This window comes from Amborella trichopoda, chromosome 10, assembly GCF_054954075.1.
Source record: "Amborella trichopoda isolate Santa Cruz 75 chromosome 10, AtrichopodaSantaCruz75HAP2 v2.0, whole genome shotgun sequence".
In the NCBI taxonomy this organism is placed as follows: Eukaryota; Viridiplantae; Streptophyta; class Magnoliopsida; order Amborellales; family Amborellaceae; genus Amborella; species Amborella trichopoda.
Window position 1 is genome coordinate 27054450 of NC_142345.1, and position 26393 is coordinate 27080842.

The 26393-nt window shown below is 37.6% G+C and overlaps 1 protein-coding gene across 2 annotated transcripts in view; it reads left to right on the top strand.

The window, feature by feature from the left end:
* The first annotated feature begins 342 nt into the window (after positions 1–342).
* The window catches only part of LOC105421868 (SWIB/MDM2 domain superfamily protein), a 36787-nt gene continuing 10736 nt past the window's right edge, over positions 343–26393 (top strand). Inside the window, exons 1-2 of one of the 2 annotated variants that reach the window (XM_011630872.3) lie at positions 343–599; positions 748–944. In XM_011630872.3, the coding sequence (XP_011629174.1) occupies positions 774–944 (171 nt within the window). In that variant the 5' untranslated portion in view covers positions 343–599; positions 748–773. The remainder of the gene's footprint in view (positions 600–747; positions 945–26393) is intronic. The other variant, XM_011630871.3, reaches the window with a different exon arrangement.

A 26393-nucleotide genomic window follows, 5' to 3' on the forward strand; every position in this document is an offset into this window, starting at 1 on the left:
TTTTAGAGAGAGAAAATATCTCAAAATTGTAGAGAGAAACTATATCAAATTTTAGAGAGAGAAAGTATATAAATTTTTTAAAAAGGAAAACTATCTCAAAATTTTTAGAGAGAGACATTTCAAATTTTAAGTTTTTAAAAGAGATTGTCTTAATTTACAAAAAAAAAAAAAATTTAGAGAGAACTATCTTAAAAATTTTAGGGATATTAGCACCACACTAGACTGTACATTGTGGCGAAGTGCACTATTGACTCTGTTGTATTTACCCAATTAGCAAAACATTAAGAGGGTTCATTTTTAACACCAGTGCCGGTCGAGCAGCTAACCGAGCTTATTATTTAACATCCTTTAAGTAGCTAGTCTAACAAGAAGATCTGATGTAGCAAAACCAGAGGTAGAAATCACCATGTTAAGCAATCGAGTTGTTTCATGTTGTATTACCATGGTCACCAATCCAGTGTTTCTATTGTACTTAGGGTTTTGGCTTCTTTCAGCAAGATGGTGCTATCCAGACCTGTATTTTACATATATATTGTAGATTACAATGATAAACATTAGTAGTTTGAGCTTCTAATTATTTATAAACATTGCTGACTTTGGTGAGTTTTTGAATCTGAGAATGTCTGTAATGAGTTATGGGTGATTTTATTACACTTTGCTTGTCTTCCCTATTGTGTTGTTTTCAGAATGTATCTATTAATCTTCTGCCTCCTAGTGACTAAAGTGGTTTTTCTGACTATGCTACAGACATAAGACTCAAGAATTGAGTGAAGATGTTACCTCAGGCAAGGAAGGCAATGGCTGATGCACCCAAGAAATTGGGAAACTTGATTGATCCTGTAAATCTCCCTAGTCCTCTCTGCAACTTTTTGGGTCAGTCTCAAATGTCTCGCCTGAACTGTTTCATTAAAGTATGGTCCTACATCAAGACCAACAATCTCCTGGTAAGTTCTTCACTTCCATTGCTTTTGAGGTGTCATGTTCTTCCCATGACAGGCATTTGAAATTTTATCATGGCTATAGTGAGAAAAAAGAATTTCTTTCTTTTGCTTTGTAGGGTTTTTACTTGCTAAGAATTATCAGATTGCGAGGTCTTGACGATTCTACATTCCTTACTATTGAAGATGTTTGAAATGATTCATATTAGCTAACAAGACACTAAATTATTGATGCTTCATTGAAAGATATTGTTTTTTGATGTTCCTGTAAGCTCCTAGTATGCATCAGAAATCAGGAGTTCATATGCGATCATGCTTGTGCTTGAGCAATTTTTTCTTTGTTCCCATTTCTTTTTTGCTTGATGAGAATGAAAAATGACAGAAAAGAAAACATTTATGGAACAAATATTTAGATTTGGGGGAAGGGAAATTTAACGTGGAACTCACCCCAAACTAGTGTCAAGTGAAGCTCCATCACAATTATTTTTAATGATGGTATTGATTGTCGGGGCTACTCATGGGGCACAAACTATGCTGCAAAATGGGAAATGATGATGATACTTGTTAATCTCCTTGGAGAAAGACCAGTCACAAATGATTAACATAGAGAGAGGCTTAATCTATTTAACTTGTAGTTACTTATGCTCATAGACTGATATTATGAAATTTAAACATGATGACGACCCTTTATCTATGCTTTGTACATTGATGTCCGCAACAAAATCAAAGTAGCAATGTCTTGTAAACTGCCTTTGGTTGTCGACATTGTCTCAGTGGTTGCTAGATGCTGAGTAAAACCATCTCCTTGCTTATAATCGCTTGAAACACATGTTCACTTCTTGCAGAAACCTAGAGTGGGCACATTCTCCTTTTCTGTTTGTCATATGGGTGGACCTTGTTTGTTTGGTATCCCTTTTTTGATAAGGTTGTCTTGTATGATATAAGAATATGCTTTACAATTTGCACAACACTGTGCTTGTATACAAGATTTACAGTATGAAGGCCTTAAAAAAAGTCACCCACTACGGAGAAAACTCAGGCGTCTTGCAAAATGCTCGAGGGTGGAGCTGTGGACAGAGTTTTGTTGGTTTGGGTTTCCTATGCATGGTTGGTGAGAAGCTCGCATTGAGGGTGTACCTTGTTTGAAAGCTGTTGGCAATGTTTTTGGCCTCACGCCATGTGTGGTTTAAAGAGACTGATCAAGCTACTGACTGAGAAACTCTTCTCCGAAATGTGTTTTAAGTCTCCAAGGGCATGTGTAGCATTTATTTGCCTAGTTGGTGCGTTCAAATCACCCTCAAATCACTAGGGTCGACCCCCAACTCTTGTGACATAATTTGAGCCCTTGGAGCAGGGTGAGGACCTCGCCATGATTGAAGTAGGAAGTCCAACAAGCCCCGCGAAGGGCAAAATTGTGTCACCCTGACAATCCCTAGAAACCCCCTTTGACACCTGCTGTGGTTGTTGACTGACAATCCATTGAAATTGAAATTTTTGGTGCCTAGTTTTGGGGCAGTCCAATGGGAGAATCCATTGGGTGGATTCCGGCTTGGATGTTAGTTGGATATCTCATCAAGAAGAAGAAGAAATATATCTCATCAAGAAGAAGATGAAAGATGAGGAAGAGAGAAACAGCATGAGAGCTTGAGAGAGAGACAGAGGCGTGAATCCCAATCTACGTCGGGCAGCATCTTGATTATGACATCAAATGTTACAAGGGTTGGATGTTAGGGTATGTGATATTATGCAAATGCCCTTAACATCATTTCAAAGATATCTTATTATTTAATATAATAACAAAACAAATGACAATAACACCTCTTATACATGCAATACATATTCTAAAACATAGTCTAACACCCACTTCAAATTGTTAATTGTGCTTGAACATGTGCAATTTGTCTTTTAGAAACTAGTGCCATTCATTGGTGAGCCCTTGGGTGAAAATGCCGGCAATCTGGTTTTTGAATTTTGATGCCAATATAATCCATTCAAATTGCTATGTTCTTGCACACAAAATGGTAATCGATATCTTTGTGTGCTTAGTACGATCATGAGAATTGAGAAATAGGAATAGCTACAATAGCAGCTGCACTTTGATTATTGCAATAATGCTGCATTGCTGTACTTTATAACCAAAAGATATGGCCAAATTCTATACCTAAGAAATCTCTACCACAATGCTGCCTAATGCTCTAACTCCTTGGATCTTGTTATACTCTTTTGCTTTTTGCTCCTCCAAGATATCAAATCCCAAATAAACACGCTATCCTGAAATTGATTTGTGTGAATCAAGATCTCTTGCTCAGTCGGAGTTGGTGTAGCCAATGATGGAAGCGATGCATACATCATTTATGTATTTTTTTAGGTATATAATGCATGATTGATGGTCCCTTTCACATATGAATTCTGTATTGTAATGCCTCATGTGGACATTGGTGGGTGCATGCATAAATTGACGCACATGATTTACCTTGTAGGCTATGTCAGACAAGTGAGGGTGAGGTGTTGTAGTGGTCCTACCATACTTCGGTATTTCTTTGGTTCTTAAAGTAGTTAACCTTCATTTGCTCTTGATCTTTTGTTGAGGGTTGCTGGAGTGGTTGATGGCTTGCAATGGAACATATTATTGCACTTTTAATTATATACAGTATATTGGTCTAAGAAGGTTAGGACCTTAAACTTTCTCTTAACCCGTCCTAAGCCCGGGTAAAGGAGGTGGACAGCCATCGTAAAACTTTGCCACATCTTATCAAGAATCATGAAACTATGTTATTGGTTTTATTGACCTTTGATAGAGAAGAATGGAGGAACATGATTCATATTGCCGACCCCAATTAATTGGGATAAGGCTTGGATGATGATGATGAAACATAGAAACCACATAGTACTGGTTATTCAAAAGAATGATCCCTCAAAAATTTTTTCCTTCCCGTCGTGTCTCAGGTGTCTACTTCTTTGCCATTCATCTGGTGCCTCAGGTGAATGCCAAAGAGGGGCAACTATAGACACCTCCCTCGAAATTCTAGCCTAGGGAACTCTTAAAAAGCTCGATTCTGAGCCCAAAGGACCACACAAACCCTGGACCATAGGCAACCTAGACTAGTGATTCAAAAAGCGGACTGCCTAGCGCCTAGGTGGTCCAGAAGGCCTGGGCGCATCGCCCAAGCCTAGGCGGCGAAACTAGGTGGGTGCCCAGTGCCCCGCCTAGGGGCAGAAATGGTTTTTGTTGAGGGTTGTTTTATGGTTTTTTTGAAAAAATATTGTTTTTAAAGGTGGGTTTTAGGTTCATTTGAAACCTAAACCCACAAAAACCCATTTTAGAGAGAGACAAACCTAAAAAAAACCAAATTTTGTGATTTTCATTGGATCAAAGTGTTTCTCAATGGTACGAGAAATGGATCCTAACATCACCTATTAAGATTAAATTTAGTTTTGGAGTTTTTTTTAGTCCTATTAGAAGTTGTTTTTGAATATTTTAGCATCAAAAAGCATCTCAGAGGTGGAGAGTGCAAAACTTTATATTTTAGATTGCTTGTGTTATTTTGAGATGTCTTCTTCAAGATCTAGTCGAAGTGGTGATCCGGCCTGAATTCGAATGACAAAAATTGTAAAAGATGCAATTATTGTGAAAAGGATACAAACGGTAGCATAAACCGGTTTAAAAAACATCTTGTCGGTATTAAGGAGAATGTTGCCCGATGTAAAAATTTTCCTGAAGCTATCAGAGAGGAGATTAACCAATATATGAGTTCAGTAAAACACAAACAAGAACAAAATCCTTGTCATTTGCATAGGTCTATTTCTGGTTCTACTAGAAGAAGTGATCTAGGTTGGAAGTATGGTTATAACCAATGGTTTAAAAACCGGATCGGTGACCCGGATCGGGCTTTTCAAAAACCGATCCGGATCGGCGAATCGGCGATCCGGATCGGCGAATCGGCGGTCCGGATCGGAATCGGGTGAATCGGTCAGAATAAAGCTTCAAAAAAATCCGAAAAAATTATTAAAATTCATTATAAATATTGTTTTTTAGGAATTCAATAAAAAATGAGGGTACTCCATTAAGAATTTTCATGTTTTTGGATGAATATGCGAATATTGATATGTCCTATGTTTGGCAATTTTTTTACCTTTGCTAGCATTAAGAATTGCCACCATCTGTTTTTTTACATTACTAGGGACACTAGTGCATGCAGAAACTTCTCCCGTAACCCCTGCCAAGTGTTGCTTGAACTTATGTACCCCACTACTTATCACTCTATGACAGTAATTACAAATAATTTTGTCTTTCTTGTTGAGATCAAGTCTGACCCCATGTTGCCATGCAGGGTCTTCTATAGATCTTGACATGATTCAACTGTTTTAAGATGTAAAAAGTTTAAATTAACCTGACAGTTCAAAAAGAAAAATAATCACAATATGTAGTGATAATATGTTGCGGTAGTTCATGTAGTCATATTCGTTGTTATTTGTTATTGCAAAATACCTTTTTTGACAATAATATTTCGTACATATCAATTACAAACATTTAGAATAATACAAAATGCAAGCTCCAAACATGGCTACAACTCAATTATCAAGAACATACATTTTTTGCATTAAAAAATTAATAATAAAAACAATTCTTCAAAGAGCCGGCTAACATCAGTCATTCCAACTTAAAAATCCATGAACAACAAATAAAAAAAATACAGTTTTGTATTGAAAATATAATAACATGCATTTTTTTGCATAAATAATCCATCAACGTACAATTTTTTCAACAAAAACTTTAACAATAAAAATTTAAAATATGGTTTAATACCTCATGATAATTAAAACCTTGTCACGATTTTCACATCTTTTCGGAAAATCATCAATTTTCAAAAAATTCGATCATGAAAAAAAAAAAAAAAAAAATTACAGCAAACTCAAACAATAAAAATTAAAAATTAGGTTTAAATGTTTAATACATCATGATAATCAAAACTTTATCACGATTTTCACATCTTTTCGAAAAATCATCATTTTTCAAAAAATTCGATCATGGATAAAAAGAAATAAAAAAAAAAGTACAGCAAATTTTCAAAAAATTCGATCATGGATTAAAAAAAAAATTAACAAATTTTCAAAAAGTTCGATCATGGATTAAAAAAAAAAATTCATAAATTTTCTAAAAATTCGATCATGGATTACAAAAAATTCGATCATGGATTACATAAAATTCGATCATGGATTACATAAAATTCGATCATGGATTACAAAAAAAAAAAAAAACATAAAAAAACAAAAAATTCGATCGTGGATTACAAGAACAAAAAAAAACAATTCCATCATGGATTACGAAAAATTCAATCATGGGTTACAAAAAAAAAAAAAACACAAAAAATTCGATCAAGGATTACAAGTAAAAAAAACAAACATTTTGATCATGGATTACAAAAAAGTTGATCATGGATTACAGAAAATTCGATCATGGATTACAAAAAATTCGATCATGGATTACATAAAATTCGATCATGGATTACAAAAAAGTCGATCATGGATTACAGAAAATTCTATCATGGATTACAAGAAATTCGTTCATGGATTACATAAAATTCGATCATGCATTACAAAAAAAAAAAACAAAAAAAAACAAAAAATTCGATCGTGGATTACTAAAAAAGAACAAAACAATTACATCATGGATAACAAAAAATTCAATCATAGATTACAAAAAACTCTATCATGGGTTACATAAAAAACAAAAAACAAAAAATTCGATCATGGATTACAAAAAAAAACAAACATTTCGATCATGGATTACAAAACATTCGATCATGGATTACAAAAAATTCTATCATGGGTTACAAAAATAAAAAATAAAAAATAAAATTCGATCATGGATTACAAGAAAAAAAAACAAACATTTTGATCATGGATTACAAAAAATTCGATCATAGATTACAAAAAATTCTATCATGAGCTACAAAAAAAAAAAAAAAAAAAAAAAAAAAAAAAAAAAAAAAAAAAATTTGTTCTTCACAGAGTCGTTTTACATAAGCGATTTTAACTCAAAAATTCACCTCCAAGTGAATAAATTACATCCAATTGACTATATTTTCTGATAAACAACAATATAAGGAATCAAAAACCTAAATTTTTAACACATTATTTCTAATATATCATGAAAACAAAATCAAAAGGCGGAAAAAAAAAAAAAAAACAGCGGAATTTTTTTCCCCTGACATCTCACTGTTCATATCAAATTTCTTGCTGTAATTGACCAGATTACGTAAAATTAAAAATTTTAAATCATACTAGACACAATAAAGATTAAAAACCCTAATTATTGAACTCATTTTGTTCAAAATATGCCATGAAATAAATCAAATGGCGGAAAAACAAAAAAACCCAAAGTTCTTACCTGTTTTTGTGAACCGAAGCCTTCAATCTCCAAAAAAGTCTGTTTTTCTCAACGATTTTCACAAATTAGTAACAAAATCTTTTGATTCACAGCTTTAAGATCAATATGCCAACAAATTTTGAAAGATTCATGCCCTATTTGGCATGAAATTTCAAAAATGGCGGAAACCCTAAACCCCGAATTTTTCTTGATCCAAAAACAACCAATTTTTCCACCATTAAATCGTTAAAAAAACTGAATAAAGCTGTTTACAGCCTGAAAAACAGATCACGTGCCGAAAAAAACAAAAAAAATGATCAAAAAATGACAAATTTGAAAAAAATCCGTGAAGAACACTGTGCAACCCGTGTTCTTCACGGACTCGCCGATTCCGCACAGTGAATCGGCGAGTCACTGTGCGGAATCGTCCGGTTCTCTCTAGAACCGGACGATTCCCGGTTTTTGAACCGATCCGGTCCCTTTTTCGTGAATTCCGAGTCGAACCGGGCGAGTCCGGTTCGACTCGGCGATTTTTAAAACGCTGGTTATAACCCAATACCAAACGATAAAAATTGTATAAGATGTAATTTTTGTGAAAAAGATACCAATGGGGTATTAACCGATTCAAGAAAACCTTATTGGTATTAAAGGGTATGTTGTTTCTTGTAATAAGGTTCCTGAAGCTATTGGGATTAGATTAGACAATATTTGAATTTAGTAGAACCATAAAAGGATGAAAATGAGCCTTTTTCTATGGAAATATCTTTTCCAGGTTCTTCTAGAAGTGGTGATTTGGGTTGGAAGTATCGTCATAACCCGAATCTAAATGATAAATCGTATTAAATGTAATTATTGTAGAAATGATACTAATGAGGGTATTTTAAAGGGGATGTTGCACCGTGTAAAATTGTTCCTGAGGCTACTAGGGAGGAGATTATATAATATTTGAGTTTAGGGAAGCACAAAAAGATATAAAAGGGTAGAGTAGCGAAGACTCCGAGGGCGTCATTTGCATAGAGTAAGAGGGAGGTAGAAGAAGAGGAGGAAGAGGTAGATTCAGAAGAAATAGAGGAGGACGAACGTTATGTTGAATAGGGAGGCGACTCTGATGATGATGGTGTCGAATCTGATGTATATGATGAGGCTTCCCCTACTCCTTCTGATGATGATGATGGTGACTGAAGAATGAAGAGTTGAAGACGCTTGACTCTTGGTATTGACTGTTGACTATTGAGTCTTAGACTGTATATTTTATGAATTTCTGTTTATTTTCGTTTTCTTATTTTTTAGTTTCTAGTGTCTACTATCTTACCCATGTGTGTATGCATGTATGGTTTTAGCATTGTCTGAAAATATGGATTATGGACTATGAAAATTCTCCTCATTCATGGAAATATCAAGTATGGATTATGGATTATTTGTTATATAGTTAGTGTTATACTGTTATATTTGGTATAAAGTTATGGATAAAAATTCTAACATTTTTCTTTCTAATGGGCCTCACAGGTTCTGGGCGCCCGCCTAGGCACTGGGCGGCCTAAACCCCCACGACCGCCTAGGTGCCGCCTATCCCAAGTCGAAGTACACCTCAAGAGCTTTCCAACGGTTCAAGAATCACTCAAATCGGACATATGGTTAAAAAGATAAAAAAATAACACTTTGGTCCCTGCTTAATGGGGTTGGGGCGACCTGCCTGACACGCGGCATGTCGGACGGGACCCCAAAGCCTGTGACGAGCTTAGACTGGCTCAACGACGTAGTAAAAACGTGTTTTCTAATGGGATAAAGCCAAAATTGAAGATAAATCCAAAAAAATCCAAAAAAATCAAGAAAAATCACCAATTGAATCCTATAAATACCTCCTTCCAGAACCAAAAAAGAGATCAAGAAATCCCTTAGAAATTCTCGAAATTAGGAAAATAACGCAAAAATAGCCTAAAAATACTGGAAAATAGGAAAAACCCTTAGAAAGTTCGTACAAAATTAAAAAAAATCCCAAAATATCCAAAAAATCGGATTTAATCTTAGGATCCCCCAAAAACCTTAAAAAACTAAGGAAAAACCGTCTTAAGCCCTTGGAAAATCTGAAAAAAGCCAAGGTTGCACTACAAAAAATTCTCCAGCTTTTCTCCCTGCTTTAAGAACCCTAGATCTAGGTAAAAGCAAGGTATCAAGAAAACACTAGGCGGCCAGCCCGACGCCCAACGCCTAGGCTGGTGCTCAGATCCTCGGGCGCCTTGTAGGGAAAAATCATCCATTTTTAGCCATATAATGGAAAGTCATAGCATTTTAAAAATAGCTATCCTAATGTACATATATGTCATATATTTGTGTCAAATTTTATAATTTATTCCATTTCGCAACATACCATTTACTTTGGGGGTTAAAAAATAAACCCCATAACTTTTTTATACAAACTTAAGGGTCAAAATGACCCATTTTGCCCTTTTCGGCGGAATTTCAAAAGCAATTTCCGCCTGACTTTGCTGGGCGCCCCACCTTGGCTGCCTGGGCGTCCACCCAGGTAAAAACGCTCGTTTCGGGTGCCTTTTCATGAGGCGTGCGGTTTTTTGTTAAAAAATGCCTAGGCAAGCGCCTAGGCGCTGGGTGGATCGTTTTTTTTAACAATGGGTAAATGTACTTTAGATCTACTGATTCTAGCAAGCATAGGTATCCAAAAGGAGATGGTGGCATAAATCAGAAGAGGAGCCTGATCTAAGCCCGAAACTCTGGGTTTCGGGTTTCCAAAGGTAAGTCCCCTCTCCTTCTTCAATTTTAGTTAATCTTCATCGCTAGTTAGTTTATTTTTTGTATTTTCTCATTATTTCTTAATTTGTAAAGTTTTAAAAGAGTTTTTAATGCAAAATACACAGATCTGGAAGTTGACGCTGTCAGTGAACCCAAGAAAGGAACAAATCTGGAAGTTGACGTTGTCAGTGGACCCAAGAAAGGAACAGATCTGTGCTATTCTTGGGCCCATAATTCGAGCGATTCCACTTTCTCTATCTTTCACAAATTTAACTAAAGTTTTGCTATGATTTGGGCAGATCTCATCCCAGAGATCAAGGTGAATAGGGTATTAGGTGAATGGCAAAGAAGTAGACACTTGAGACACGATGGGGAGGAAAAGGTTTGTGAGAGATCATTCTTTTGAATGACCAGTGCCTTTTGGGTAGGCTGTACGTCGATCGATGCGTTTGATCCGTAAGACATCGAACTGACACTGCTATCTTTGATTCAGTGCAGTTGAGAGGTCTCCGACTATCGGGATCTAAAGAGACAATTAACAGGAACCATGCTATCTTTGAACCGGTGACATTCACCTCATTGTGGGCACCAAACTGTTTATGCTTTGATCTGCGCCGATCTCTGGGATGTGAGATCTGCTCAAATTTTAGCAAAAATTTAGTTAAATTTGTGAAAGATAGAGAAAGTGGGGTCGCTTGAATTATGGGTCCAAGAATGACACAGATCTGATCCTTTCCTGGGTCCGCTGGTAGTACCAGCTTCCAGATCTTTGTATTTTACATTAAAAACTCTTTTAAAACTTTACAAACTAAGAAATAATAGAAAAATACAGAAAATAAACTAACTAGAGATAAAGATTCACTAAAATTGAAGAAGGTGAAGAGACTTACCTCTGGGAACTCAAAACTCAGAGTTTCGGGCTTGGATCAGGTCGCTCTTCTGATTTGTGCCACTATCTCCTTTTGTATGCCTATGCTTGTTGGAATCAGTAGATCTAAGGTACTTTTACCTAGATCTAAGGCAGGAGGAGAAGCTGAGGAATTTTTTGTAGTGTCTACTTTGGCTTTTTTGAGGTTTTTTGAGGATTTAAGAGGTTTTATCCTTAGTTTTCTAAGGTTTTTTGGGGCTTCTAAGATTAAATCCGAATTTTTGGATTTTGTTGGATTTTTTGGGATTTTTTCTAATTTTTTTTATGAAGTTTCTAAGCGTTTTTCCTATTTTCGGCTATATTTAGGCTATTTTTGGGCTATTTTCCTAATTTTTATAATTTCTAAGGGATTTCATGATCTCTTCTGATCTCTTTTTGGGTTTTGCATCATTGGGCCAAACTGGGCCCATCACGGGCTTTTGGGGACCTACTCAACATGCCGCGTGTTGGGCGGGTTGCCCTGTGCTCATTAGGCAGGGACCTATTGGTCAGTTTTTAGATTATTTTATTCGTTGGTTTGATTCAGGCGATCCTTGGACCGTTGGAAAGCTCTTGGGGTTTACTTTGATTTGCGATAAGTTTTGAGCAGTTCTGGGACAATTATATTGGGTCTAAGTTGCTATGGTATGATAGTATTTTTGTGGTCCTTCGGGCTTAGAATCGAAGTTTTTAGGAGTTACCTTGGGCTTTTTTTTTTTTTTGGGCCGGGGGGGGGGGGGCTCTTTGGGATTCACGTAGGGTACCAGGTGAATGGTAAAGAAGTAGACACCTAAGACACTATGGCGAGGAAAAGTTTTCCGAGGGATCATTCTTTTGAATGACTAGTACCCTTTGGGTAGCTGGTAGGCCGATGGATGCTTTTGATACGTGAGACATCAAATTGGCACTGCTGTCTCTGAGTCAGTGCGATGGAGAGGTCTTCGACAATCGACATTCGAAGTGACAGTCAACAGGAACCGTGCTATCTTTGAGCCGGTGATATTCTTTGTTGTAGTCATCCCAATGCTACCTGGGTGTTGCCAGTGTAGTCATCTTTGACTTTAGACCTTTTTCTTGGGGTCTGGTTCTACAGTTTTACATCATGCAGTGATGGATGTTTTTGTACTTGCCTCGACTCTTTTGCTTCGCACGGGTTTGACGTTGATTGAGATTGGGTATCTGGTCTTTTTATCGTCATACGGGTTAGACGTCTTCCTGTCTCGGCTCTTTTACGTCGTACGAGTTTGATGTTTTGATTGTCTCGGCTCTTTTACGTCGTACGAATTTAACATTTTGTTTTGAGATTTTCTCAATTGTTTCATGTCGTACGGGTTGGATGCCTTTTGACTGAAATTTCCCTACTGTTTAACGTCGTACGGTTTGGACGTCTTGGATTTGACATTGGTGAGCTATTTCAGCTTGTGTCATCTTTATGACTCTATTTGGAAAACTTTTCATTCTTCCAGATTGTGTCCGACATAGAAGGAAACTGTTCTGCCTACCCATGATTCTTCTGATGCTCTTTTTTGCTTTCTTCCAAGTTTTGGATGTTCCCCACTTCATTTTTCTTATTTTTCTAGATTTTTTGATTACTTACACTGACATGATATACAACAAGGCGCGATGCACGACACAGGGCTTGTCGAGCATGTGATCCTCACCAAAATGACTCCAATTCCTTGTATTCCACGACTCCTATTTCGATTAGAATTAGGATTCTCTCGTTTTCCTTTATATAGGACCTCTTTTGGATGGATTTTCCTTCATTCCAAACCTTTCTTCTTTCTATTTTCCTCTCTCTTGGCTGTTTCTCTCGTTCCAAGATCCAACAACTTCGCAGGTGTTCATCTTCTAATCTTCATAAAAAATTCCCTTTGATGGCTCTAAAGAGAAGTGTTCCACTCTCGATTGCTGAAAAAGAGAGGCATGATTCTTCTTCTTCTTTTAACAAGGTACTTCACTTTTCGAACTCTCTTGCCATTCATAGTTCCAAAAATATCTTAAAAGGAGTTCAGGCCAAAGATGTTTGAGGTCGTCCTGCCAAAGATGTTCGAGGTCGTCCTGTTTTCCCTCCTTGGTTCCAATCTTGATGTGATGTGGTGGGCCAATGGGAAGATCTAAAATCTTGTTTTCCCTCCTTGGTTCCAATCTTGATATGATGTGGTGGGCCAATGGGAAGATCTAAAATCTTTCCTTAGGATCGATTCTCTTCAAGGCACTTTTCTAATGGCTTAGACCCATGTGAATTTTTCTATGATAGTGGCTATTGCAGAGAGGTTTGACTATAATTCAAATTCATTCATTTTCCCTGCTGGAGAAGCCACTCTAACCATCGAGGAGACTTTCAGAATTTCAAGTCTGTCACTTTCCAGTGTGTCGTATTTACCAGTTTCAGATTTTGATAATATTTCAATGTTGGGAAGGAAACTCTTGGGAGCTGCGTTTGCTCCCTCAGATGATTGGGTGGATTTAGAAAAATTGGTTGCTGGAAGGAATGAATCCACTGCTGAGGAACAACTTCAAATTTTTATTTTCTATTAAATCAGGTTCGTGCTTCTTCCTACTGGTACGAAGATGTATCAAAGTTCTTTAATTCCCCTGGTTTGGAATTTGTGGCAAAACTCAAAAGTTTCGATAGTCCATGCGGTATTGGCGGGTATCTAACGGCTCATTTTGGTAGTATATGGGCACCGCTTTTAGAAGGAAGCATCATTACTTTGCTGGTAATTAGGATCCTTATCTTTTTGTCTTTTCTTGGAATTTCTTTTATTGCAAATTTTTCTTTCTCCTGAGCAATTTTCCTTCTCTCGTTTCTTTTCTTTCCTCTCTCTCTTCTCTTTCTTCATGTTCTTGCAGACCTGGGCCTTTGAGCACATTGCCGTACTGTGCACTCTAGTTAGGAATCCAACAACTGCTATGGATGCTCGAGCGACTACCGCTATGGATGCTCGAGCTTTGGATTACACTAATATTCGGATAGAAGTAGTCGAAATCGCTTTTTACAGGGAGACTTTGGATAATCTATTCGAATTTCAGTGGACTGTCTATCCAAATTTGTTTGGTAAAGGGGCTGGAGTCGTGGTGGTAGCACCCGAATACCTAAGTCACCACGATGTGGTTTTCATTCCTATTGACACCACCCCACTAACACCTTCAAAAATTTACTTACCTTTTTTTTACCTTCAGTGAGGCTATACACCCTCATATATTTTCTCACTACTTCCATTCATGTCCTTTTCAGCCTACCCCTTGCCTTTTTTGAAGCTTTCACTTAAACTAACTTGCACCTTCTAACAGCTGCTGTACTGGGTCTGCACCACACATGGTCAGCCCACGTAAATCTACTCTCTCTCATCTTATCGTCTATTGGTGCCATAGCTACTTTTTCTCTATGTATTCATTTCAAATTCCAGCCTTTCTTGTTTTGCCACTCATCCATTGCAACATCCTCATATTTGCTACACTCATTCTATGGGTATTATTTTTTGACCGCCCAACAATTCGCCCCATAGAGCAAAGCTGGTCCCACAATTGTCCTACTTCCCTTCATCTTCATTGGTATTGCAGCGATCACATAAAATTCCAATTGCACATCTCCACTTCGCACACCTAGCTCTAATTCCATGTGCGAATCTTTCTCAATATCTCTATTTATCTGGAGCTGTCTTCATACATTCAATCGATGGTCCTTTATTCTATGATAAAGCTTTGAAGCTAGGTATGGGGAAGCCTGATTTAATCCATAGTTAGATTTCTTCAACTTGCAAACGTTCTTTGAAGTATCATTCTCTTTGAAGGCTGAGGTCCATGAAGGAATTCTTCATCGGACGTTGAAAAAGAGGCCAATCATACGTCAACACAAGGGGCATAACTACTACTCAAATAGTGAGTATTATTATGATCAGGTTGAATGTTTCATCATAATCCAGTCTATGTTGTTGATTAAAAGCTTTTGCTACTAAGTGAGCCTTGAATCTCTCTATACTTCCATTGAACTTATACTTTATCTTATACATCCACTTGCTGCCCGCAATATTCTTCATGGGCCTCTTCAAAATCTCCCTAGTACCGTTTTATTGGTGAGATTCCCCTGGAAAAGAAATCATTGATCGGGGTTTGAAGATGCAAATCAAGAAGGAAACCAATATTGGTTTTTGAAAACATTTAGTATTTGTGGATTGAAGGTCATGCATATGGGTGTAACCGGCTGGCCATGGATGGTTTGAGTGAGCAAACTTCTTGTGATATGTTTGATAGTAAGACGGCAGAGCATCCGACTCTTCTTTCTTTTGGATGTTATGCTTATGTCCACGTAGATCCATGTAGACAAGAGTCGAAGAAAGAAGCTCGCCAAAGGTGGAAGCATACACTTTTGTAGGGTATGAAGATGGTTATGAGGGCTATTGTTGTGATTGCCCATCACTTATATGCATCCTCACTTCACAATGTGTTATGTTCGGTAAAGTGAGGATGTTGTGGTCCACTAGAATCTCAAGAAGAAGAAAATTCCAGGAAGGGTGCATTTCATATGATAATAAAAAATCCGTAACAGAAGATGGAGGTATCTTGTTTGGACATGCTCCTAACAACACTCATCAACAGGGCACTATTGATGAGAGTGTGCCTCATAATATTGATGAAGATATTGAGCACCTTTATGATGATGACATTCCATCTAATGAGCAGCCCAGCATTGCTCCAAGAAGGTGATTGTATATCATAGATGAAAGCCTAAGGAGCAGCCCTACATTGCAACCAAGAAGGTGATTGTTATCATAGACAAAATACAGGGCAGCATAATGAAGACGTTGGTTGGAATAGAAGGGAAGCAGCTGAAATACACACATATCAGGTAGCAGGGTGATATTGCTGAAAATATGAGTTTTGAGCCAGGAGGTTCAATACGTAGAACATGGAGGAGTTGCCACAATTAGTGAGTATGATATCATAGTCAAATACCTTTATTGGTCATCCTATAGATTGATGGATAAGTTATGAAAAACTTCACATGCGATTATCCAATATTGATATGTGATGCTCAGAAACTAAAGGAGTTTACTAGCTATCATGTGGCAAAAAAAAGTGGGTTGAAGCACTGTCATAAGAAATAAAGGCTATGTACTTAAATGGCACTTGGGAGATTCCGTCGTTCCGAAGAGGCCTGCTCGAAAGAATGTTGTGGGTAGCAAGTGGGTATGAGATAAAGTATAAATTGCATGGAAGTAGTGAGTGATTCAAAGCTTGATTCGTGGCAAAAGGCTTTTATCAACAACATTGGCTAGATTATTATGAAACATTTAGCCCAACTGGAAAATGGTTACTAATGAAGTAGTTCTATCCCTTGCCTTGACATCTTATTGGCCTCTTTTTTAATTGATTCCAAATATTGGGAACTGGCTAAACTCGGCTAGTGCCTATGTGTTCGATTTTGGACTCAGCAGTGTGGCGAGCTCAAGTACCTTGGGCATGTCATAATCTGACTTGTTGAGTTTTCATATGTTGGTTTTATTTTTTGTTGCTAGGATTCTCATTGATGTAGGTAGAGCATTAGAACTTATATTACTAGAACTTTCTGCATGTATGGAATCTCAAATCAATACATATATATATATATATATATATATATATATATATATATATATATATATATATGTAATTTGTTTTATTAGTCTAGGCCTTATGTCAGATCTAGAGTTAGACTAGGATTGTCCTAGTTTGGATTTGAGTCTAAGTCCACTTAGTCTAGGGCAAGTTCTAGTTCAAACCAGATTCTAGCCCAGTCTAGACCCCAAATCTAGCCCAAGGAATTAGGATGTCGGTCAACCAAGGCGATCAGGCTGATCACTCAACAAATTTTGGGCACTTCTATACCCTTGTTTTGTACATGGTTAGAGGCTTTATGGTTAGTTTTTTGCCTCGGTCTGACCTTGATGCTACAAGAGAGAAAACAAAGAAGCAAACCACCATTAAAAATAGAATGAAGAAGGAAGAGAGAGATAGAGCTGCTTATTATGTTGCTACATGGTTTTATGAGGCAGACATTCCTTTCAATACACTCGTCTAAGCAGCTTCTATACCGCAGTAGAGGCAATTGGCCAATTTGGGTCTGGGATGAAACCCCCAACCCTATATGAGCTTTCAGAATCTCTTTTGAAAAAGCTCTGAGTATCACGAAGGAAGCTGTGGAAGTTAAGAAGGATGCATGGGCTCAGTATGGGGTTTCTATTATGACTGAAGCTTGAAGTGATAGGAAGAGAAGAAGTCTGATGAATTTGGTTGTGAATTGTCCTTTAGGGACTATTTTTTTGAGGTCTATTGATGCCTCTGATCATATTCATGATGCCCATTACATATTCCAAGTTATAGAGAAGGGAATCAAGGAGGTTGGGGAGCATTCTGTTGTACAGGTTGTTACAGACAATGTTGCTCCTAATGTTGCTGCAGCTAATTTGTTGCACATAACTAATCCTAAAATATTTTGGACACTATGTGCAACACATTGTATAGACCTCATGCTTGAAACTCTTAGCGGTTTAACCGATATATCAGGTGCAATGAAGAAGACAAAGTTAATTACAAATTTCATTTATAGCCACCATCTCACCCTCAGCATGATGCGTAGATTTACAAAGAAGAAAGAGATTGTGAGGTCTGGGTTCACGAGATTTACAATCTAGCACTTATGCTTAGATAACATACATTCGAGGAGAGTGCAATTAAGGTAGATGTTTACCTCGGATGACTGAAGAGCATGCAAGGGGTCCAAGGATTAGGTTGGGAAGAAGGTGAGAGATATTATACTTTGTAAGGCTTTTTGGCGAGGAGTGAAGGGCACTCTTAAGGTATTTTTTCAGCTTGTCAAAGTCCTTCGCATGGTTGATAGTGACAAGGCTTCTATGGGCTATATATATGAGGCTATGGAGAACTGCAAAAGAGAGAGAGCCCAAAATTTTGATGATGATGAGAACCACTACAAGCCTGTTTGGGAGATTATTGATGAGAAGTGGGATAGGCAGCTACATCATCCATTGCATGCAGCTGATTATTATTTGAACTCAGCTTTTTTTTTATGTTGATAAGGATATACAAACAAATAACTTAATTATGATTGGATGTAATAAGTGTGTAGATGTGTTAGTCCTTGATCATGATATCAAGAATATTGCAGGCGTTGATGAACTGATAAATTACAAGTGCTCATTAAAGTTTTTGGGAGTCCAATGCGATGAGACAAAGGACCAAAATTGGTCCAGGTAGTAATAGTATTATTAAGTTCATCAAGTTCAAGTAATCAAGTTTTATTTTTATAATTCTATTATTTATTTATGATTTTATTCTATATCCTTGCAACCAATTGCTAGAGCCAACATGGGTGTAGTTTTCCAAATTTACAAAAGTTGGCCATTTGAATCTAAAACCTAACCACTTCCTCATCCTGTTGTGAGCGCAATTGGAGTACTTTTGTAGGGGTAAGTTCGTAAGGGTAATTTGTATAATTGTATTAATAATACACAGTGATTCAAAAAGCGGACCGCTCAATGCCTAGGTGGTCGGCCCTAGTCGGCCAATCTGGGTGGTCGATCCTTGGGTGGCCATCTAGGCAGTATGGAACCCGCTTAGGCGGGCACTTAGGGCCTGCGCCCTGCCTAGGGGTGAAAATAACTTTTGGTAGGGTCAATTTTGGTCATTTGTTTTTGTTTTTAGTCAAAAAATTAGGGTTTTAGGTTCATTTGAAACATAAAACTTGTTGTACACATTGTCTGTAACAACCTGTACAACAGAATGCTCCCCAACCTCCTTGATTCCCTTCTCTATAACTTGGAATATGTAATGGGCATCATGAATATGATCAGAGGCATCAATAGACCTCAAAAAAATAGTCCCTAAAGGACAATTCACAACCAAATTCATCAGACTTCTTCTCTTCCTATCACTTCAAGCATCAGTCATAATAGAAACCCCATACTGAGCCCATGCATCCTTCTTAACTTCTACAGCTTCCTTCGTGATACTCAGAGCTTTTTCAAAAGAGATTCTGAAAGCTCATATAGGGTTGGGGGTTTCATCCCAGACCCAAATTGGCCAATTGCCTCTACTGCGGTATAGAAGCTGCTTAGACGAGTGTATTGAAAGGAATGTCTGCCTCATAAAACCATGTAGCAACATAATAAGCAGCTCTATCTCTCTCTTCCTTCTTCATTCTATTTTTAATGGTGGTTTGCTTCTTTGTTTTCTCTCTTGTAGCATCAAGGTCAGACCGAGGCAAAAAACTAACCATAAAGCCTCTAACCATGTACAAAACAAGGGTATAGAAGTGCCCAAAATTTGTTGAGTGATCAGCCTGATCGCCTTGGTTGACCGACATCCTAATTCCTTGGGCTAGATTTGGGGTCTAGACTGGGCTAGAATCTAGTTTGAACTAGAACTTGCACTAGACTAAGTGGACCTAGACTCAAATCCAAACTAGGACAATCCTAGTCTAACTCTAGATCTGACATAAGGCCTAGACTAATAAAACAAATTACATATATATATATATATATATATATATATATATGTATTGATTTGAGATTCCATACATGCAGAAAGTTCTAGTAATATAAGTTCTAATGCTCTACCTACATCAATGAGAATCCCAGCAACAAAAAATAAAACCAACATATGAAAACTCAACAAGTCAGATTATGACATGCCCAAGGTACTTGAGCTCGCCACACTGCTGAGTCCAAAATCGAACACATAGGCACTAGCCGAGTTTAGCCAGTTCCCAATATTTGGAATCAATTAAAAAAGAGGCCAATAAGATGTCAAGGCAAGGGATAGAACTACTTCATTAGTAACCATTTTCCAGTTGGGCTAAATGTTTCATAATAATCTAGCCAATGTTGTTGATAAAAGCCTTTTGCCACGAATCAAGCTTTGAATCACTCACTACTTCCATGCAATTTATACTTTATCTCATACCCACTTGCTACCCACAACATTCTTTCGAGCAGGCCTCTTCGGAACGACGGAATCTCCCAAGTGCCATTTAAGTACATAGCCTTTATTTCTTATGACAGTGCTTCAACCCACTTTTTTTTGCCACATGATAGCTAGTAAACTCCTTTAGTTTCTGAGCATCACATATCAATATTGGATAATCGCATGTGAAGTTTTTCATAACTTATCCATCAATCTATAGGATGACCAATAAAGGTATTTGACTATGATATCATACTCACTAATTGTGGCAACTCCTCCATGTTCTACGTATTGAACCTCCTGGCTCAAAACTCATATTTTCAGCAATATCACCCTGCTACCTGATATGTGTGTATTTCAGCTGCTTCCCTTCTATTCCAACCAACGTCTTCATTATGCTGCCCTGTATTTTGTCTATGATAACAATCACCTTCTTGGTTGCAATGTAGGGCTGCTCCTTAGGCTTTCATCTATGATATACAATCACCTTCTTGGAGCAATGCTGGGCTGCTCATTAGATGGAATGTCATCATCATAAAGGTGCTCAATATCTTCATCAATATTACGAGGCACACTCTCATCAATAGTGCCCTGTTGATGAGTGTTGTTAGGAGCATGTCCAAACAAGATACCTCCATCTTCTGTTACGGATTTTTTATTATCATATGAAATGCACCCTTCCTGGAATTTTCTTCTTCTTGAGATTCTAGTGGACCACAACATCCTCACTTTACCGAACATAACACATTGTGAAGTGAGGATGCATATAAGTGATGGGCAATCACAACAATAGCCCTCATAACCATCTTCATACCCTACAAAAGTGTATGCTTCCACCTTTGGCGAGCTTCTTTCTTCGACTCTTGTCTACATGGATCTACGTGGACATAAGCATAACATCCAAAAGAAAGAAGAGTCGGATGCTCTGCCGTCTTACTATCAAACATATCACAAGAAGTTTGCTCACTCAAACCATCCATGGCCAGCCGGTTACACCCATATGCATGACCTTCAATCCACAAATACTAAATGTTTTCAAAAACCAATATTGGTTTCCTTCTTGATTTGCATCTTCAAATCCCGATCAATGATTTCTTTTCCAGGGGAATCTCACCAATAAAACGGTACTAGGGAGATTTTGAAGAGGCCCATGAAGAATATTGCGGGCAGCAAGTGGATGTATAAGATAAAGTATAAGTTCAATGGAAGTATAGAGAGATTCAAGGCTCACTTAGTAGCAAAAGCTTTTAATCAACAACATAGACTGGATTATGATGAAACATTCAACCTCCTTGTCTGTAACAACATAAAACTAGTTTTTGGTGAATTTTTTAGGATCGAAGGGTTTCTCAAAGTTAACAAAAATTGTTCAAAATATCATCCATTAATATTAGATTTACTTTTTGATGTTTTGCAAAGTTATTAGGGTTTTTTAGAAGATTTTTAGTATTTAGAAGCATCTTTAAGATGGACGTTTGAAGATTGAGCAATTAAACTCAAAGTAAGTGATGTTTTTATTGCTTTAGTAATTTGCATTATTTTTGAGATGTCTTCTTCGAGATCTAATAGGAGTGGTGATCTCGGTTGGAAATATGGCTATAGCCCAGATGCTAATGATTAAAATTGCAATAAGATGCAAGTTTTGTGAAAAGGATACAAAAAGGGGCATAAACCGGTTCAAGAAACATCTTGCCGGTATCGGGGGGGATGTTGCCCCATGTAAAAAAACTCCTGATGATGTTAAAGAGGAAATAAACAATTTTTTGAACATGGTGAAAATGAAAAAAGATGAGAGATTTGCCTCTATAGCTGATATGAGGAGGGATGTCAAGAGGTTGAGCAATCCATTATTAGGGGAAAGGGGAAGGGAGTTATACTTGCTTTTGGTTCTGGGATTAAGAAGCCTCGGGTTAGAGCTCTATGGGTAGTTTTTTACCTCGGTTTGACCCTGAGGTTGCAGGAGAGAAAACAAAAAAGCAAACCACGATTGAAAATAAAATCAAGAAGGAAGAGAGAGGAGCGACCTATTATCTTGCTACATGGTTTTATGAGGCGGGCATTCCTTTCAATACTCTTCGCTTAAGCAGTTTCTATGCTGTGGTAGAGACAATTGGCCAATTTGGCCCTGGGATGAAACCCTTGAGCTTTTAGAGCCTTTTTTAAAAAGGCAGTGAGTGCCAGGAAGGAAGTTGTAGATTGTATAGACCTCATGCTTGAGGCTATTGACGGTTTAACCGAGATATCGGGTGCAGTGAAGAAGGCCAAGTTAGTTACAAATATCATTTATAGCCACCATCTCACCCTTAGCATGATGCATACCTTTACAAAGAAGAAAGAGATTGTGAGGCTTGGGGTCACGAGATTTGCGACCTGGTACTTTTGGCTAGATAGCATATGAGTGCACTTGAGGTAAATGTTTACCTCGGATGAGTGGAGAGCGTGCAAGTGGTCTAAGGATCAGGTTAAGAAGAAGGTGAGAGATATCCTTTCTAAGGCTTTGTGGCGAGGGGTGAAGGGCGCTCTTAAGGTTTTTTTCCTTTTATCAAAGTCCTCCGCATGGTTGATCGTGACAAGCTCTCTATGGGCTACATATCTGATGCTATGGAGAAATGCAAAAGAGAGATAGCCCAAAATTCCAATGATGAAGAAACTCGCTGCAAGACTGTTTGGGAGATTATTGATGAGAAGTGCGATTGCATGCAGCTGGTTATTATTTGAACCCAGCTTTTTTTATATTGACAAGGATATGCAAACAAATGACACAATTATGAATGGATTTAATGAGTGTGTAGAGATGCTAGTCCCTAATCTTGATATGTAGGATATTTATATGCGTTGATGAGCTGATAAATTGCAAGTGCTCATTAAAGTCTTTTGGGAGTCCAATGGCGATGAGGCAAAGGACCAAAATTAATCTAGGTATTAATAATATTCTTAAGTTCATCTTCATTAAGTTCTAGTAATCACGTAATTCTATTATTTATTTATGATTTTTTTCTATATCTTTGCATCCCATTGGTGGAGCCAACATGGGCGTAGTTCTCCAAATTTACAAATGTTGGCCATTTGGATCTTAAACCTGACCATTTCTTCATCCGGTTGTGAGCACAATTAAAGTGCTTTTGACGGGGTAAGATCGTAAGGATAATTTGTATAGTTTTATAAATAATACATGAACCATAGATATTAGATTTTAATTAGTTTCATTTGATTTTGTTATATTCATACAAAGAAAAGGAACATGCTTGAATCAAAGAGGCTCAATGACCTAGTCCATGTCAAGTACAATCGATTCGTGAAGGACAGGTTTGCTAAGAGAGATAAGAGATACCCATCAGATCAAAAAATATGGACCATGCTATGGAGTGGTTAGTTGATGATGAGGTCGAGGGAGCATAAAGGATTGACATGGGACATGGTCATGGATGCTTCAGGGACATCAACTGACCCTCTTAGGGCCACTAGATCTTTTACACAGAGAACAAGGATGGAGGAAGAGGAGGAAGAAGAGGCTGATTCAGAAGAGACGGAGGAGGACGGGGACGACCAATATGTCGAGGAGGGTGACGACTCCGATGAATATGATGCCAATGCAACTTACCCAAGATTTTCTGATGATGAATGAATGATGAGTGTTGATTGTTGAATAATTATTAAACTTTGAAGTTTGAACTCTGATTGATGTATTGTGTATTGAACTATTGAAGATTCTTTTGAGTCTTCAAGTATTACTTTCATAGTTTCATAATTCAATTTTGTTTCTTCTTCATGGTGGTGTACTGTAGTACTGGTGTGATACTATTTGATAACTTGGTTTGATAATTTGGTTGGTTGGAAAATTTTAAGTTTTAATTGGATATGGAGTATGAACCGACTTATGGATTATGGTTATACTTATGGAGTGTGTGCTAAATGCTAATATGTAGTATAATTTGAATTATGTATTGCAATACATATAACTGATACTGATATAACTGCAGAATCCTTATTTGGATTCAATTGGGCCGTCCAGGTTTTGGGCGCCCGCCTAGGCGTTGGGCGGCTTGGACCCCCATAGCCTCCTAGGACGCGCCTAGCGCTTTTTGAAACACTGATAATACATGAACCATAAATTTTAATTAGTTTCATTTGATTTTGTTAGATTTATACAAAGAGAAGGAACATGCTTGAATCAAAGAGGCTCAATGACCTAGTCTATGTCAAGTATAATCGATTCTTGAAGGACATGTTTGCTAAGAGAGATAAGAGAGACCCCTATCAGATAAAAAAATATGAACATTGCTATGGAGTGGTTAGTTGATGATGATGAGGTCGAGGGGCATGAAGGATTGATATGAGACATGGTCATGGATACTTCAGGGACATCAGCTGTCCCTCCTAAGGCCATTGGATCTTATGCACATAGGACGAGGGTGGAGGAAGTGAAGGAAGAAGAGGTAGATTCAGAAGAGACTAAGGAGGACGACTGATATGTCGAGGAGGGTGACGACTCCGATGGCGATGAATATGGACCGACTTATGGTTATGCTTATAGAGTGTGTGCTAACGTGTAGTATACTTTGACTTCTTATGTGCCTTAAATACCTAATTCTTATATTTTATACAATATATAATTGTACAATCCTTTTTGGATTCGACTGGGCCGCCTAGGTTCTGGGCGCCCGCCTAGCGCCTAGGCGGCTTGGACCCCCCCAGGCTGGCTAGGAGCCGCCTAGCACTTTTTAAAACTATGATGAGCGGAAAGACAAGGAGTAAAATTCGAAATTAATACATTTGGGAGAACTCAGGTGTGACTCCAATAAGCAATAAGATGAGAGAAAGTAGGCTTAGGTGGGCTGGCCATGTGCAGCGCAGACCCAGTACAACACCTGTTAGGAGGTGCAAGTTGGTTCAAGTGGAAGGCTCAAAAAGAGCGAGTGGTAGGCCCAAAAGGACATATGGTTGGAAGTAGTGAGAAGGTATATTGGGACTTGTGGCCTTATTGAGGGTATGACTCTTGATAGAGCATAATGATGGACCAAGATTCGTGTAGTCGGCCCCAAATAGTTGAGAAAAGGCTCTAATGATTTTGATGACCATCATGGCTAGTGAAAGTAACCCTGAAATTTCCAACATCAATGATATGATTGGAATGCCATGTACTTTTGTGAAATTAAATGGCTCCCATTACCTTCTATGGGCCCAATTTGTAAAAGTGTTTCTTGGTGCCAAGGGTAAGACGAAGTTCTTGACTAAAACTAGGCCTAAAGAATCATGTTGTAAGTATGAAGAATGACTTGAGGATAATTGTGAAATGTTGACCTAGTTTTGGTGTAGTATGCAACCCCATGTAAGTAACTTGATACTGGTAAAGAAGTTTGAGGGTGATGATTATGATGATGGCTTGGAATAAGATGGAGGTGTTGGGGTTGAAGCTGATAAAGAAGATGTAGACTAAACATGATGCACTTCATTTCATTTTGCTTGGCATTTCCTTTGTATCATTTTTTATGTTGTTAAATGTGAACTTATGCTTAATTCTTTATGTATTATAGTGCTTTGAGTTTATAATCAATGTACATGGAGCCCATAACCCATCAAAATCAGCCTTATGGCATTGAGATTTGGACTGTAAATGCTAATATCTTTGACTTTCGTGGTTGTTACATTTTACATTTACTCATTCACATTTGTTAAATGAGATTCAACAATTTTGCCTTGTTACCTTCAAACTCTGGAATTTCCTTTGCAAACTTTTAACTCAATACAGTCAATTGATTGTGTGCATGTGTGTATTTCATACTCATATATACATTTGGGTTAATTTGTATGTATATATTGTGCATATGTGCGTACATATGTATGTTTGGGCACTATATGCATATATACGTGTTTGGGGCCCCTCATAAGCAAGTTCCCTACCTAGTTGGCAAGCCACTGCCTAGTGCCTTTTTAAACATTGTTGATCCCTTTCTGTAGTGTGTTGAGTGTGCAGAGTTGGGATTTCTCATATCTCTCCCTAATGTGGGACTAAATCCCATACATGATTATACCCAACACAAAGCAAAATATAACCACTGAGTACAACCTATAAGAAAATGCAATGAGGCACCTAATTTAAATAGGGTGTGTGACCATTACTACTTCCTCCAGCCTACTTTGGTGTGTGCAAGGTCATCATGATCTTCAATAGAGTGTAGATTGAGTCTTGTGAAATATGACATAAATTTGCTACTAAATTTCTTTTCTTCCCTTAGACCTCATTTGGATGCTGCCTAGGGGTGAGAATTTTTCGGATCAGGTCCAGATCCACCCAAATTCGGATCCGGATCCGAATAGTATACATTGGATCCGGATCCAATCAGATCTTGAATATTCATATCTGGACCCAAATCCGAAATTATATATAGGATCCAAATCCAGATTTACTTCCATATTCAAACGAAACCCCAAACCCCAATTTTGGAACCCATAAATCCCTTTGATA